This window comes from Orcinus orca, chromosome 8 (assembly GCF_937001465.1).
Source record: "Orcinus orca chromosome 8, mOrcOrc1.1, whole genome shotgun sequence".
Taxonomy (NCBI): Eukaryota; Metazoa; Chordata; class Mammalia; order Artiodactyla; family Delphinidae; genus Orcinus; species Orcinus orca.
This window is the reverse complement of record NC_064566.1, coordinates 53,468,955-53,485,862: the sequence shown is the minus strand read 5'-3', so window position 1 is coordinate 53,485,862 and position 16,908 is coordinate 53,468,955. Positions and strand designations below refer to the sequence as shown.

At 38.5% G+C, this 16,908-nt stretch overlaps 1 protein-coding gene across 9 annotated transcripts in view; it reads right to left on the bottom strand.

Moving 5' to 3' along the window:
- Positions 1-16,908, bottom strand: part of UVRAG (UV radiation resistance associated) — a 373,872-nt gene that overhangs the window by 15,549 nt on the left and 341,415 nt on the right. For all 9 annotated transcript variants that reach the window (XM_049714244.1, XM_049714243.1, XM_049714245.1 and 6 more), the window contains one exon: positions 11,745-11,836. In XM_049714244.1, the coding sequence (XP_049570201.1) occupies positions 11,745-11,836 (92 nt within the window). The remainder of the gene's footprint in view (positions 1-11,744; positions 11,837-16,908) is intronic.

The following is a 16,908-nucleotide window of genomic DNA, read 5'->3' as shown; positions in this document are numbered from 1 at the left end:
TCACCTAGAGGACTCAGCAGAGGTGGCTCCCTTTGACTGGCACTTTGAAGCATAAGGGGGAGTCAACCAGGCTGTGTGTGTATATGTAGGGGCAGAGGGGAGTTAAAAATGAAGGGAAGGCTATTTAAGTCAGAATAAAATACAATATGTGTGCAGTCCAACTGTGGAGCCAAGTCTTGTAAGCAATGTGTGGGAGGGACCTGGTCTTCTATTCCTTGAAATCCACTGCTCCACTTCCCAATCTAATGTAGTACAGAGTATACAGCAGATGCTAAGTGGATATATTTGTTTTATGAATAAGTGGATTTGATTAGTTGCACCCAAAAGGAATAATTTATGTTATTTTTCTTTTGGCAATGTGTTGAGAAACAGTTGATATAAAAGTAAAAAAGAAGTAAAAAAAGAACACTACAGGGTTACTTATAACATAAAGAACAAAACTTTCTAAAGATACAGTTATAGTAAGTCTAAATGATGAACTATTATGCAGCCACTAAAATGATGCTAAAATTTTTGTAACGCCATTCGTAAAAGGCTTAAGATATGATAGACAAAAAAGCAGCATATACAACTGCGAGGACTGTGCTTCAGCACTATAGCTACTAGTCACACGGTACTGAGTACCTGCAAGGTGGCCAGCTGGATTTGAGATGTGCTATAAATGTAAAATATACACCGGATTTAGACAGTTTAGTATAAAAAATGGAATGTGAAATATTTTGTTAATAGTTAAAATACTGATTACATTTTAATATTTTATTGGAATTAAATAAAAACTATAATTAAAATTAATTTACCTATTCCTTTTTACCTTTTTTCAATGTGGCTGCCAGAAAATGTAAGTTTCTATATATGTGGATCAGACTGTATTTCAGGGCTGGTATAGATGACATGATCTCAACTGCATAAGAAACACACAGAAAACTGACTAACTTAACAGTGGTTTCGCTCCCTGGATTATAGGGCTATTGTTTTCCCCTCGTCTGTATATTTTTACGTTTTCCAAATTTTATTCATTGATAATCAAAAGGAATGACGAGAGAGAGACAAGGCACAAATAAAAACGGAAAAAGACCTCAATTTGGTTCAAAGACTTGGTTGCTGGAGGTTGAGAAAAGCAGCCCAGGGATGCCCAAATGACTTTCTCACTGATGGAGGGTTAGCACACAAAGGATGTTGGCCAGCTGTTCTCCATCCTGACTGGGGACAGAAAAAAGCGGAAATGGGTGTTAACCGCAGAAGGGGGCCTGTAAGTTAAATATAGGGAAGAATTTCCTGAAGCGAGGGTGTTTAAACTCTGGAATGAGTTATGGAAGGAGCCTCGTCCCCCAAGGTCATTTAAAATACTATAGATACCCATATGCCTTGAGTGTTCCTGTCTGGAGGCAATGAGATGACTTGTCAAGGTTCCGTCTAAAATAGCTGTCTTAGAGTAAATAACTCCAATAAAACTTTCTTTTTCATTTATTTTTGACCAGGCTTCACTTTTCCTATTAAGGATGCCAGCCTGCAAGGAGCACTCTGAAAGGCAAGCCCATATGATACAGCTACCTTAAGTAGTGCTCTTGAGACTTCAAACACAATGTCATTTGATCTAAATTTAAAAACCAACGTCAGCTAGACAACAGGGTTTTTAAGTCCCTCGGGGGTCACCTGCTAGAGACTAGTTCTGAATTCAGCATGAGCAAATGATGGAGGGAAGGAGAGAAGATAGATCTGCTTTTAAAAAGTAAGGCTTTAAAAAAATGTTAATGCTGGATAGGGTCTCATTTTCACAGGTGGATGGTTTGCCTTAAGAGCTGAATTATTATATCACTACCTTCTGGTTTTATAGAAAGACTGGCTCACTTGCTCTAGATTTTCATTATTTTTAACTGACTGAAAAAGCCCATTTTCTTAACATGTGTCAAAATTCTTAGCTCCTTTCTTTCTTATTCGTTTGTTCATTCAAAAAAGCTTGATCGAGTTTTATTCTATTTATAGAAAGGAATAGAGAACTAGATCAGAAATAGGTCAGCAGAAATACTACCTAGAGATTTTACCACTGAAATGATATGACCTTACATAAAGCCACTAGTTGCTTCTCGCAAAGTTGCATCATTAAACGCTGGAGGGAATCAGAAGTATCCCAGCAAGCTGCAGAACAGCCAAGGATACTTCTCCTCAGTTTTCTCACTAAGGTCACTGAAATTCATGCGGTCTCTATAAAAACGGCACACCTGGTCCTAAAACATCAAGTTAAGTTAGTGCAAGGTTGAGCGCCATCATTGTAACGGACTGTCCACTGAAGCCGGGGCTCAGGCTCTTAAGTCCCACACAACAGTGAGACTGAACCACGCATGAGAATATTTTTGCAAGTCTTGTTCTTCAAAATATTTGTCTTATGTACTCATTCAGATTATAAACTAAACAACTGTCAACTAAGCAAAGGCAGGGCAAATCTAACACTTCTGAATTTTCTTTTATCTCTTGAATAGTGCTATATGCAGAGGAGACCCTTAATGAATTGTTAAATGCATGAATAATACTTAATAATATTTTGTATAGTCCTTTTTAGTTTCTAAACCACTTGGACAGACATTATCTCATTTGTTTTGTACAATTATGCTTGGGAAATACAGCTGGTGCTATTAACTCCATTAAAAAAAAACTGATACTCAAAAACAGTTTATGAAAATTAAAGGAAAGAGCTGAAGTTGGAGCCTATGTTTTCTGATTCCCAAATTCAGTGCTCTTTCCACTGTTAATTGTGAAGCTTTACAGTCAGTAAAAACTGAACTTAGAATAAAAAATTCCATGTATAAAGCAGGAAAGATGGTTTTGAAATCCTGCTTTTATCATGTCTTATTCTGAGAAAACAAAAACAAAAACATGAAATTCGGGCAAACATATGTTTTAAGCCAACTCATGTGCTTCCCTTAGCTTTCTTGTTTCTTAACCAATGGAGTTGAAACGTATACTCATTTTTGTTTCCTTTGGTCTTAAAGTTTTTAAATTCTTCACTAAGTTTTATGACTCTTATGAGTTTCCTACATCTCTGAAGTAAATGGGGTACAATAAGCAACAAAGAATGTCTTCACCAGACCTGCCTGTCCTGATTTTGAGTGTATTTTTCTGGATTTGACTTTGATGGGCTTTCCTGGAGAAGGTAATAGGTGTTAGAAATTCAGTGGCAGAGAGACAGGAGGGCTGGGGAAGGGCAGAGAAGGAAAAGAATGACCACTAACTAATAAGAGGCAGCCTGGTATGATAAAAAGAACATGCAACTAGGAGTCAGACAACCTGGGTTTCTGGTCCCAGTTCCATCACTTATTATCATGTGATCTTGGCAAATACTTCATATTTCTAAGTCTCAGTTTTCTGACCTGTAATACAGTAATCATCATCCTTGCCCTGCCTCCTTCACAGGGTTGCTAGAAGCTTAAATAAAAACATGGAAAATTCTACAAATAAGAAACTTTTATTTTACATAGCTTCTCACTAGAGGTGAGAGTTACCAAAGAAGGTAGGTACCAAAAAAAGTAGGTAGGCAAATAGATTTGTAGGGTACTTATCTCTAAGGCTTCAGAAGGGTCATATAAAGGACTTGGGGAAAAGTGGAAGGGTGATGGTGAATATTTTGTACCACTAACGTACAAGGCAGCATGAGCCATTATTAAAAATGTGACCAAGAACCATGTTCTATACCTATCTGTAAGGAGAAGACTGTAGATTTTAAGGGAAAAACAAAATACCTATAATAAAGAATGGACTTAATTTTTAAAACAGAGATAACAACTATGATTCTCTTATCTATTACATATTTATAATACTTACCATTTATTGAGTACTACTATGTGCCGGGAAGTATGCTAAGTGTTTACATATTTAATCTTTATATCAACTTTATCAGGTACGCACTATTATCTCCATTTTACAGAGAAATTTAAGCTGAGGGCTTAAACTTGACTGAAGTCACAGAGACAGTGAGTGGGAGAGTTGGTATTCAAACCTGTAGTCTTACATGCTCTTTACAACTGGGCAACGGCTTCCTACTCTGGCCTACACCCCAGTCTTCACACACCCCAATTCTCCTTGTGCTCCAGGTCCACTAAATGCCATCTTCTTAGTGAAGGCTCGTCCAATTTCACCCACACCCCTCACACCAGGAAGTAAATGACATCCTCAGAATGTTCCAAATAACTTATCCACCTTTCTTCTGTACTCATACTTGCTGCTGTCTATTACATATTGTTTGTTCCTATTTCACTGCCTGCTCATTGCTGCTCAAAAGCCTAGTGGGTAAGACTTGGTGGAGAAGTGAACTTAAGCTACGGAGGGAGGACGTGTTACCTCTGCACCTGCTGAGTGAGTGAATGAATGAGGTAGGACATGAACTGGATCTTGAAGTGAGAGCGACGTTTGGAGAGGGCAGAGGCAGAAGCAGGCGATTCTAGGTGGTGGGAACTTGTCTGAGAAAAGAACTGAGGTCAGAAATGAGCGGGGCATGTCTCGAGGTCAGGTGAGCTGGGGTGAGAGAGGGTGGAGGTGCTGTCCCGGGACCTGCATGCGGGGGCCCCGGCGCACAGCCCATTCACAGCCATACAGCACGTAATCTCTTCCTCTCAGTTCTAAACTTATCGTCTCACTGGCAGCCATCAAGCAGCGCCTTGGGCGTACTTTCTCCCCTGACCATAATTCAGCACCAGCATCAGCTATGCATGCGCTTGTCAACTGGAATCTTGGACCACTTTGTAGTTAGTAGTAAAAGAAAGAAAAAAATGCTATGTTTAAGTGGCATGCTGGTGGCTTTTAACCAAAATATTCAAGAGTACAACCTCTGAGCTGAAATTCTGCTTTTCAAAATTGTGTTGCTTGGCAGTTACAACGAGGTTACTGATCCAAGGATGAGAAAAAGGAGACTTCTTTTGGAAAGGACTAGCATAAAGCGCTGAGAACTGTGCCCCAGGTAACTGCGTTCATGTGGAAAAGGGATAGTTTTAGGATTAATCAGGTAGATGCTTTGATATTAGATAAGAATTCTGTAATGTGAAAGAAAAAAAATCACTTCATTAAAGGAATTTTAATCACATTGTCTTTTCTTTGAAAAGCAAAACAAAACAAGCTGTCACATAACTTTGAAGCTTTTACCATAAGGAGGAATTCAGTGACTGCACTGACCCTCACAGCCAGTTTGAAATCCTCGACACCAAAAGAACATACAGTCCACGAGGGACCAATCTGTGAATGGTAACAATCACACAGAAACTGGAAGTGTTTTCTTTTACAAAAGATGTAAGAGGCTCCCTTAGGAGCGTGAGTTTTTTTACCCTGTGCCCTAAGGAGCATGGGCTTGGGAGGTAACTCCTCAGTTCATGGCTGCTCTCAGAAATTCTGAGGTTTCCTCTGAGGCTAAAAGTGTTTGTTCCAGCTTTGTTTAGATTTGTAACCTCCAGCCTGGCTTCCACAGTGGTCTTTACTTGGATTGTAATGTAGCATGCATTTTGTGGTACTCTGCATCTGTCTCAGTAGCCTACTTTTCATTACAGCACCATAAAGTGGTACCTACTACTCATTCAGTGTTAATGTGCTTGGTACAGTGGCTCAGAGGGGCACTACATAATGTGTGAGTTTGGGGCTTAATGGGTTACTACGTCAGTGCCAGGAGACCTAGACTCCAGTCTTATTGCCATAGGCTCATAGGTCAATCATGCTTGGAAAGTCATTTATTTATTTTCTTTTTTAAATTATTTTATTTTTGGCTGAGCTGGGTCTTCATTGTTGCACGTGGGCTTTCTCTAGTTGTGGCGAGCGGGGGCTACTCTTCATTGCGGTGCTTGGGCTTCTCACTGCAGTGGCTTCTCTTGTTGCGGAGCACGGGCTCTAGACATGCGGGCTTCAGTAGTTGTGGCACGCGGGCTAAGTAGTTGTGGCTTGTGGGCTCTAGAGTGCAGGCTCAGGAGTTGTGGTGCACGGGCTTAGTTGCTCCGCGGCATGTGGGATCTTCCCGGACCAGGGCTCAAACCCGTGTCCCCTGCATTGGCAGGCGGATTCTTAACCACTGCACCACCAGGGAAGTCCCTGGAAAATCATTTAATTTATCTGAACCTCAGAAATGAGAGTTGCTGGAAATGACGGTGTTTTAGGAGGGAAAGGACAGTCAGGTTGCAGTGAGGAAGCATTTTGGGTAAATTGTCTAAAGAGATCACAGAAGAAAGGGAAAGGGATCTGATCTCTAAAGTTCCAGTAATTTGTTGTGATCTTGTTTCTCACTTAAAATATTAACTTTTTTTCCCTAATTTTGTATTTTCAGTTTTGTATTGTTTTCTTGAAAGGGTTCCCAAATTGCATAAGCTCTAAGTACCACAAAACCCAGATTCTCTCTGTTCCTAAAATGAATGTGCACTCTAGCCAAGTGGTCTATTTGCCAGTAAATCTCCTGTGCCTTTTCTAAAACTGTTCCCTCTATATGAAGGGATGGATGGTGGTGGGAGAGAAGCAAGAGGGAGAGCACATTCTAGACAGGACGGTGAGTGTGACGAGTCAGGAAAGAGCTTTTTCATGCTAAGAGGAGGTCAGTATAGGACTATACATGAGAGGAGGGGGAGGGGCAGGTAGTCGGGAGACCACAGAAAAGGGCTTGGATTTTACTCTAGCCGCTGAAGCTAGGGAGTGATTAAGATATAGCTAAAATTTTAAAAAGTCACTCTGGCTGCCGCGGAGAATGAACAGAGGTGGGACAAGAGTGAAATTAGGGAGACAAACTGGACTGGTGCAGTGTCTGGGTAAGAGCAGGTGGTGACTTGGACTGGGATGGTGGCAGCAGAGACAGTTGGAAGTACACTTGGTGGGTAGAGATGACATGGTTTGCTGATGAACTAGACTGGCTCAGGTAGGAGTGAAGAAAAGAAGGAGATCAAGGATGTTTCTCTGGTTTGAGCAACTGGGTAGACAGGGTGTCATTTGCTGAGCTGAAGAAGCCTGGTGAAGGACAGTTTTAGATGTTGAGGCTGAGGTGCCTGTGATACTCCAAGGGGAGGTGTCAAGCAGGTCTCTGACTACAGAGTTTGCAGGAGAGGTTTACGCTGAAAACATAACTTGGAGGGTCATAGCATATAGATGTTTTTCAAAATGGGGGCAGTGGATGAGCTCACATGAGAAGAAAGAGAGAGAAAAGGAGAATACTATGGAGATCTCCATATCTACTGATCAAGAAAAGGAGGACAAACAGGAAGAACAGGCAGAAAAAGTGCAGCTGAAAGGAGGAAAACCAGGGGAGGGTAGTATTGTGGAAGCCAAGAAAGAATGTTTCAAGAAGGCAGGAATGGCCAGCAAGGCCAAATGACACTAAATACAGACTAGTAGGATAAGGATGGAAAAGTGGCCGCTGGGTTTGGCAACATAGCGTTCTAGACACCTACCTAGATAAGAGGTATTTCAGTATACTGATAGAACTGAAATCAGGCTGGAGTATGTTAAGGAGGAACTGGAAAAACGGAACATAAATAGACTCATAATCATCATAAAAATTAAGTCAGTAGCTAAAAATCTATACTTTCCCTCTCAACAAATGAAAAACACTAGGTTTTTCAGACCTTCAAGATATAGATAATTCCTATCTTACATAAACTGTTCCACAGAACAGAAAAGAATAATAGAAAAGAAGGGAAAGCGCCTCAATTTACTTTATGAGGCTGTTACAACCTTGTAACCAAAATCAAAGATTATTATATGAGAAAGAAAAATTACAGGCTAGCCTCATCTCATTTACAGAGGCAGATATCCTAAAAATATTAGCAAATCATGGCATCTAATTTAAAAAATAATAGACTCAAAAACCAACTAATGGTTACCAAAGAAGAAACATAGTGGGGGAGAGATAAATTAGGAGGTTGGGATTAACAAACACACACTACTATATATAAAATAGATAACCAACAAGGACCTACTGTATAGCACAGGGAACTCTATTCAGTATTCTGTAATAACCTATATGGGAAAAGAATCTGAAAAAGAATGAATATATGTATATGTATATATATAACTGAATCACTATGCTGTACTCCTGAAACTAACACAGCATTGTAAATCAACTATATGCCAATAAAATTTAAAAACAAAAGATACGATCTATACAGCTATACCTGTATCTATAATGGAATACTACACAGCCATAAAAAAGAATGAGATAATGCCATTTGCAGCAACATGGATGGACCTACAGATTATCATACTAAGTGAAGTAAGAAAGAGAAAGACAAATACCATATGACATCACTTATATGTAGAATCTGACATATGACACAAATGAACTTATCTATGAAACAAACAGACTCACAGACATAGAGAACAAACTTGTGGTTGCCAAGGGGGATGGGGGTAAGGGAGGGATGGATTGGGAGTTTGGGATTAGCAGATGCAAACTACTATATATAGAATGGATAAACAACAATGTCCTACTGTGTAGCACAGGGAACTATATTCAACATCCTGTGTGATAAACCATAATGGAAAAGAATATGAAAAATAATGTATATATATATGTATAACTGAATCACTTTGCTGTAAAGCAGAAACTAACACAACATTATAAATCAGCTATACTTCAATAAAATAAGCTTTAAAAAAAAAAAAGTAAATCAGCAAATCGAATCCAACAATATACAAAAAATAATTCATCACAACCAAGCAGATTATAGCCCAGGAGGCAAAGATAATTTAACATCAGAAAATGTATTACTAGTTATTAACACAGGAAAGAAGAATATAGTGTTATCTCAATAAACATAATAAGCATTTTATAAAATCCAAAATATACACATTTATGATTTTAAAAAAAGCAACTCTTAGTGAACTGGGAATAGAAAGAAACTTCCTTTTGCTAATAAATAATATCTATCCAAACTTGCAATAAATATAATACTTAATGGTGAAAAGAAGCATTCTCTTTAAAGTCAGGAATAAGACAAGGATATCCACTATTGCTGCTCCTCTTCCATAATGAAACAAAGGACAAGAAAAAGTAATAAAAGTTGTAAAAATAGGAAGAAACAACACCATCATTCACTAAAAAAATATGATCGTACCCACAGAAAAATCCAAAAGAATCTAAGATAAACCATTGTAATTAATGTTAGCAAGGCTGCTGGATACATTCTCAAAATACAAAAATCAGTAGTAGTCCTGTATACTAGCCACAAAAAAGTTGGATGATGTAATAAAAAAATTTATAACAGCAACCAAAATGGTAAGCTACCTAGGACTAAATATCTAATAAAAGATGTGTAAGATCTTTATGAAGAAAATTTTAAAACTTCACTGAGGTATGTTTAAAAAACAGACAAAGCATATAAAGAGATACCATGTTCACAGTTAGAAAGACTCAATATCATACAGCTGTCAAATCACTCAGATACAGTTCATAAGTCCAGAAGAGCCAAAAGAGTTCTGAAGAAGGATCGTAAGTAGGAGCCTCACCCAACCAGATTTCAAGAAAGTTGGGGAAATCTTCCTTTTCCCTTGCTATGAAGGAAGATTTAAAGAGTAACGCTCCTGGCCTCTCTCCATCCTCCCACTCGCTCTTAGCGGAGGAGGGCCTTTTCTAATCAGTGAATTTAGAGGGAAAAATAAAACCTGGGTATTCTTGGCTTAGCCCCATCTGGGTTCTTGGAGGAGTCACCTGACAACCCTCTATAGTATAGTTAAGGGCCTGCCTCTGCAGGGAAAGCCTGAGGTTCTCCAGTTCACATCGTGACTGCAAAAGTAAGTTTAATTTTGAGTGATGTCTTTGCAAGCCCTTTTATTATACATCTAAAGCCACTTGGAAAATGCAGCTTTATCAGTAATAAAACTGACATTTTGATTCCTATTAGTCTGTCTCTTGTATCTCCTCTCTCAAGTGGTTCCAAATGTCAGAGGGAAGAGAGATGCTCAAACCTCAATAAGACTTACAGAAATTACACCTTATATTAATTAAAAATGTGGTACTAGCCTATAGATAGACAATAAAATGATGAAGCAGAATAGGGAGCCTGGAAACAGATCTGTATGTAAGTGAACTTGATGCATGAAAGAGATCGGCGTTATCAACAGTGGACAAAAGATAGAGTCTTCAATAAATGACACTGGGACAATCTGCTGTCTGTACTGAACAAGATTCATTTTAGTTGATTAATCAGGTGGTGCTGTCAGTTGCCTCTTTTTTTGATCATTTTAAGTTATTTACCATTTGTGTTATAAAACCTTTCATGAATTATATACCTTGTTTCTAACTAGATGACAAATCCCTTGAAGGTAGGGCTTGAGCCTTATACCTCTGGTTACCTCCAGAGTACCTATCACGGAACTTTACACTGACAATGTTAAATACATGCCTGCTAGCTCACTTTTTAAATCATTATTATCATTACTATTATTGTTTTACATTAAAACTCAGTTCCTAGACCTCATTCCTCAGGGCATACAGGTCCATATCAACACGAATTTTTTATAATTATTTTGATATTCTGAGTAGAATTTTTTAAACAATTGTGTATTTGCTTAACAGAAGTCCTATCTAAAGTCAAGACATCCAGAATTTGCATTTTGAAGATCATGAGACAGAAACAGAAAACGTCAAAGGTAAATCATAGATGCCACTTTCTTGTTCTCCTCAAGGCCTATCTTGATGACACAGAAGAAACTGAAACTATGCTTGTACTTTCCTCCCCACAAATTACTTCTCCACCTACCATCTCACTTCATCCTCACCACAAACCAGTGAGATGAGCAGAGCAGGGATTACAGATGAGGAAATACGTTTCAGAGAGGCAGGAGTTTAAATCCACACAGCAAATCAGAAAATTGAAATGGCAAGGCTACATGGATAACTTATTTATTTGAGGTTTTTAAAATAGGGTGTTACACTGTGATAAAGGTTGAACAATTTGGCTTGAATAAAGGAATCTCAAAACTTAAAAAAACAAAAATTCACATAGGAAATCAAAAAAGATCTGGGATCAGAAGCCAGTGCTCTTTAGAAGAAACCGTGCTATTCCCAGTTGTCTAACTAAAGGCCTGATATGAATTCATGTGATTTTGTAAGTCATTGCCCATCATCCAAGGATTCGAATTACTAAATGACTTGAGCCAACAGCTTTCCATTTATTTAAGTCGAACGAATCATCTAATGTTTTCTTTGCATCACTTTCCCTCTCCCCTTGTCTTTGGAAGAGGGTCATGTCCATCCTGACAAAGCACTTTTAGGCAGCAGCTTGCCCTTACGGCACAACAGGCACTGACATCACATGTGAGAAACGTTCCAGTATGTGTGTGTCTCTTGGTCTCAGACTAGATCCTGACAGCCTGACCTATTCCTTGTGTGCTTTCTTCCCTTCACTCTCACAACCACTGATCCTGATGCTTATTCTGTCCTTTGCTTGTTCTTTGGAAGAGTCCTGGGGGCTCCATGTCCCCCTTTTACAAATCACATGGCTATCCTCTAGTCTCTGCTTCAGCCAAGCTCTCAAGGATTCCTTGTCCCGCCAACCTTCCCATGTCCAAACAGCACCCCTTTGAACTCACCCCCCTTCGTGGGTGCTTCGCCCTCTTAGCCAGACTGGAGCTTAGACCTACACAAGTATGATGGCTGCCTTACCTTTTCTTCAGATATCTTATTACAGAAGAAAACCCAGAAGGAAGGTGTGGAGCGATGTGGAAGTCAGGCAAGTTCCTCAGGATTATTATCCACATTGCAGTTTCTGGGTATGAGAGATAAAGGTACTCACCACCTGACCATTAGTCCGTGCTCCATGAAGTTTTTCAGGTTAGGGAGGGTTTGCCTCAAGTCTGGAGTCCCTAGTCCATGTTGATATCTTAGCTGCAAAGGTGGAAAAACAGAATTAAAAGAAATTTTGGCAGATACTAGGCAATGCTTCCCAAACATGATTCACTAAACAAGTCCCTCCCCCCCCCTCCATTTTAAATGCTGAAAGAGGAAATGTGAGTGTATGATCCCAACATCATCAACCTCACTTTTTGGATGGTGTTTAAAGGTAGCCTCCTCATTTCCTGCTCCCTTGCTCTCTAACGTTGGAGAAGACTAAGAACCACCAACTGTGGAATCAGGATTATTTCCAAGACCCCTGTAGAGTTTGCTAACATCAACTCCAGGGACATATACCATAAAACCAGTATTTCATTTTAGGGACACACTCTGAGCACATTCAGCCCTTTTTACACTGACCCTTTTCCCTTTGTAGAATCAAGAACAAGGGTCATGCTGTATCCATCTCTGATCCCCAAGTGTCTGACACAGTGCTAGCGCTCAGTCAATGCTTATTAAACAAACAGCAAGTCACTTTTGACAGAGGCTGTGCTTAATGTTATTTCTCTTGTGCCTCTAACTTTCCTCGTTCTCTAGGACCAGAGTAGAGAGCTATAGAGCTAGTATGAGGAAACTATGGCCTGTGGGCAAGATCTGCTCTTAGCTTTACTTATTTCTGCTAGAGGCTGATTTTCTAAAATTATGTGTCCTTCTATGTGCCTTGGGTAACCTACTAAATGGTTTTAATCTGTCTGTTCCCGTCTTCTCTCATTTTGTCTCTGAAGACCGTTTGCTTCCTTCACTAAACATAATAGAGACCCGAGGTAAGGATATGTGCATATTCATACACACGCTCACACACACAGCATCAAATACACAGTAAGTATACAACACAGCCCTGTAGAAATGTATTTTTCAAATGACATAATATATATGAGGAAAGGACTCTGTAAACTGCATACTGATGTACAGATATGAAGGGTCATCTGTATTGAAGTTTTACTTTTCTAGCACCTAATTTAAAAGTGGCTAAGTTAAACTTTTAAATATTTTCCTCTTTTAAAAAAATTAAACCACTATCAACAGAAAAAGTAAGTTTTCTTTTGTTTGTATCTAGTACTCTATTGACTTTTCACTTAAGTGTGAGTGATATTTAACAGAGAAAAAGTTCACTCTCACTACACTGAACTTTGAAAAGAAACCCCCAAACCTAATCAGGTCTCTTGAATGGTCTGAATACACACATAAAATAAGGAGGCAGAAACATAGAATGTTAAAGCTAAAAGGTATCTTGAATATTATTTAAGCTAATCGTTTTCTTGTGCAGATGGGAAAACTGAAGCCGAGAGAAAGAGCAAGGAAATTCTCCAAAGCCACGTTTCAATGGCAAAGACATTATTAGTCAGAGTCTTCTTTTCACAACCATGCCACTTACACCAGCTACCCGAAAATTGGTTGAAAAAAACCAAAAAAACAAAATCTTGAGAAGACAAAGGGAAAACATTCTTTTCCTTTTCCAAAGCTAGCTTGGTGACCTAAATCACCTCCTGAGATTTGCTGACCTTGAATTATGAGATCTCCTCCATATTAAATGACATCATTTCTTATATTAATATAAAAGCATTTTTTCCACACATTGATAAAATGGCTGACATCCCAATATGACATTCCTGAATTCATTGTTTCAATAAAAAAGTGAAATTGTTTACACATGGCATGAAAATTTCACCTGTGATTCATACTGAAAAATATTAAATATCAAAAAAAATAAAATGACCCCATACTAAAATAACACTAAGCTATGTGTCCCTGAGCCAGTACGTGGTCAATTGCCTGCCCCAGGCTCCACAATGGAAGGTGGGTGTTGAATTCTTTTCAGAGACCACAGTGAAAATTTCTCTCCAAGTCTGATTTCAACTAAAAAAGGAAACTGGGAATTTCAAGCCTCCACCCAAGTCTTAACTCTTCATTTGTTGTATAGCATTATTATCTTTATCATAGACTCTTGGGATATCTAGATTAAAGAGATCATGGAGACTATCTTTTCCAACCTCCATCCTTTCATAAATGAAGAAACTAAGACTCAGTAAGACAAGTGTCCTGCCCAAGGTCTCAAAGCTGATAAGGGCCAAAGCCAAGGCTAGAACCTCTCAGTAACAAGTCTGAATTCTTTCTATCATGTAGCCCTCTTAACTTTCAACATACAGAACTAAAATAGAAATTCATACATAATAAGAATATATTAAAATTTTAAAATAAAGTACACGTACTGTTTTAAGTCTAACCTACTGGAAAGGCTTACAATGGAAAAGCATCAGTTCTTTGCTCTTCAGTAGCGACCACTTTTAGTTGTTTCTTCTTTACCGTCATATTTCTGAATAATACACTTATATTGATATTTCTTACTCTTTCCCCCTCGTTTAGACATCATCTACTATGTTCGTGCTATGTAAAATGAGAACTGAGCTCTTTTCTTAGCACATTTTATCTCCTTATCCCCATACATTACCTACTGACTTCTTATTAACTATGAGGATTTAACTCTCCACTCTCCCAAATACACTTCTCATCCTCTCAAGCTAGTCAATTATTTTTGAATATAACATTTTTTGTTAAATCAATATTTAGTGTTTACCTTATACCTACAATAATACTGTTCACTGCTAAGCCATATAGTGTACTATTCCTTTTTTGACCTTTTGTTTGTTTTTCCTGAAGTGATAATTACCATTTTCCCCACTTGTTGAGTACCTACCTTGTGGATAGTACTACTTGTTGAGTATCCACGTACCTATCACTAGATTTTCCCCCAATTAGGACAAAACCTTAAATCCTTCCCAATCTGATTAAAGACACCATATAATCTATCAAGCCCATTTCCCCGCTTGGAGATTGTTTCCTGAAGCACCCTTCTCTCCGCTCTAATCTGAACAGGCTGCTCTCTAGGCTGGTTCCATTGTTACCTTCCTAGAACTTTCTTTCACCATAATCCTGGAAATTCTGTTTACAGTCATCCCCCTGTATCCCCAGGGGATCAGCTCCAGGAGCCCCTGCAGACACCAAACTCTGTGGATGTTTAAGTCCCTCATATAAAATGGTGTTGAATGTACAATGAACATAGTCAACCCTCCACATCCAGGGTTTTGCATCAGTGGATGCAGAGGGCCAGCGGTACTTCTGTGCTGAGGCTCTTGTTTCCTCGATCTCATCACTTCTTTCTTGATTTACTGCCTCATTTTGGTGGAGCATATTCTATAACAGCTTTCTGGGAAAGGGCCACATGAGAGGTATCTTTTTTAACACCTTGAATATTTAAAAATACCTTTATTCCATTCTCACACTTGAATGATAGTTTCCTTGCATATAAAATTCAAGACTGAAATGATTTTTCCTTTGGAATTTCTGAAGTATCGTTTCACTGTCATTTAACTTTGCATATAGCAACTGAGAAACCAGATAACATTCTGATTCCTGATCCTTTGTGTGTGAGCTGATTCCTGTCTCTGGAAGCTTTTAGGATTTTATTCTTTAACCTCAGTATTCAGAAATTTCACAGTGATAAGCTTTTGTTTGGGTCGTTTTTTCTTCACTGTTTTGATCTCACTTCAGTGAGTCCTTTGTTCTTGTTTTGTTTATTTCCTTCCAGTTTTATTGAGATATAACTGACATACGGCTCTGTATAAGTTAAAGGTGTACTGCATAATGATTTGACTTACATACATCATGAAATGATTACCACAATAAGTTTAGAGAACATCCATCATGTCACATAGACACAAAATTAAAGAAAAAAATTTTTTTCCTTGTGATGGGGACTCTTAAAATTTACTCTCTTAACTTTCATATATAACACACAACAGTGTTAATTATATTAAACATGGTATATATTACATCCCTAGTGCTTACTTATCTTATAACTGGAAGTTTGTACCTTTTGACTACCTTCACCCAATTCCCACCCTCCCATCTCACCCCTACCTCTAGTAACCAGAAATCTGATCTCTCTTTCTATGAGTTTGTTTTTGAAGTATAACTGACCTACAACACTATGTTAGTTCCTGGTGCAAAACACAGTGATTCGATTATTTCTATACATTACAAAGTGATCACCACAATGTCTAGTTACCATCTGTCACCATACAAAGATATTACACTATCACTAACTATATTCCCCACACTGTACACGTCATCCTTGTGGCTCATCTGTTTTGCAACTGAAAGTTTGTATCTCTTAATTACCCTCACCTATTTCACTCCTTCCCCCACATACTGGCCTTCCTCTGGCAACCACCTGTTTGTTCTTTGTAGCTCTGACTCTATTTCTGTTTTGTTATGTTTGTTCATTTGTTTTTTTTTTAGATTCCACATATAAGTGAAATCATATAGTATTTGTCTTTCGCTGTCTGACTTATTTGACTTAGCATAATACCCTCTAGGTCTATCCATGTTATTGCAAATGGCAAGATTTTGTTCTTTTATGGCTGAGTAATATTCCAATGTATATGTGTATGCACGTGCACGCGCGTGTATACCCCACATCGTCTTTATCCATTCATCTATTGATGGGCACTTAGGTTGCTTCCATATCTTGGCTATTGTGAATAATGCAGCAATGAACATAGGGGTGCATACATCTTTTCAAATTAGTGTTTTTGTTTTCTTTGGAAAAATACCAGACTTGGAATTGCTGGATTGTGTGGTAGTTCTATTTTTCATTTTTTTGAAGAGCCTCCAATACTGTTTTCCATAGTGGTTGCGCCAACAGTGCACAAGGGTTCCCTTTCTCCACATTGTGGTTTGGATTTGCATTTCCCTGGTGGTTAGTGATGTTGAGCATCTTTTCATGTGTCTATGGGCCATCTCTGTGTCTTCTTTGGGAAAATGTCTACTCAGGTCCTCTGTCCATTTTTTAATCCGGTTGGTTGTTTTTTTGATTTTGAGTTGTCTGAGTTCTTTGTATATTTTGGATACTAACTCCTTATCAGATATATCACTTGCAAATATCTTCTCCCATTCAGTAGGCAGCCTTTTCATTTTGTTGATAGTTTCCTTTGTTGTGCAAAATATTTTTAGTCTGATGTAGTCCCATTTGTTTATTTTGCCTTTGTGTACCTTGCTAGTGAGTC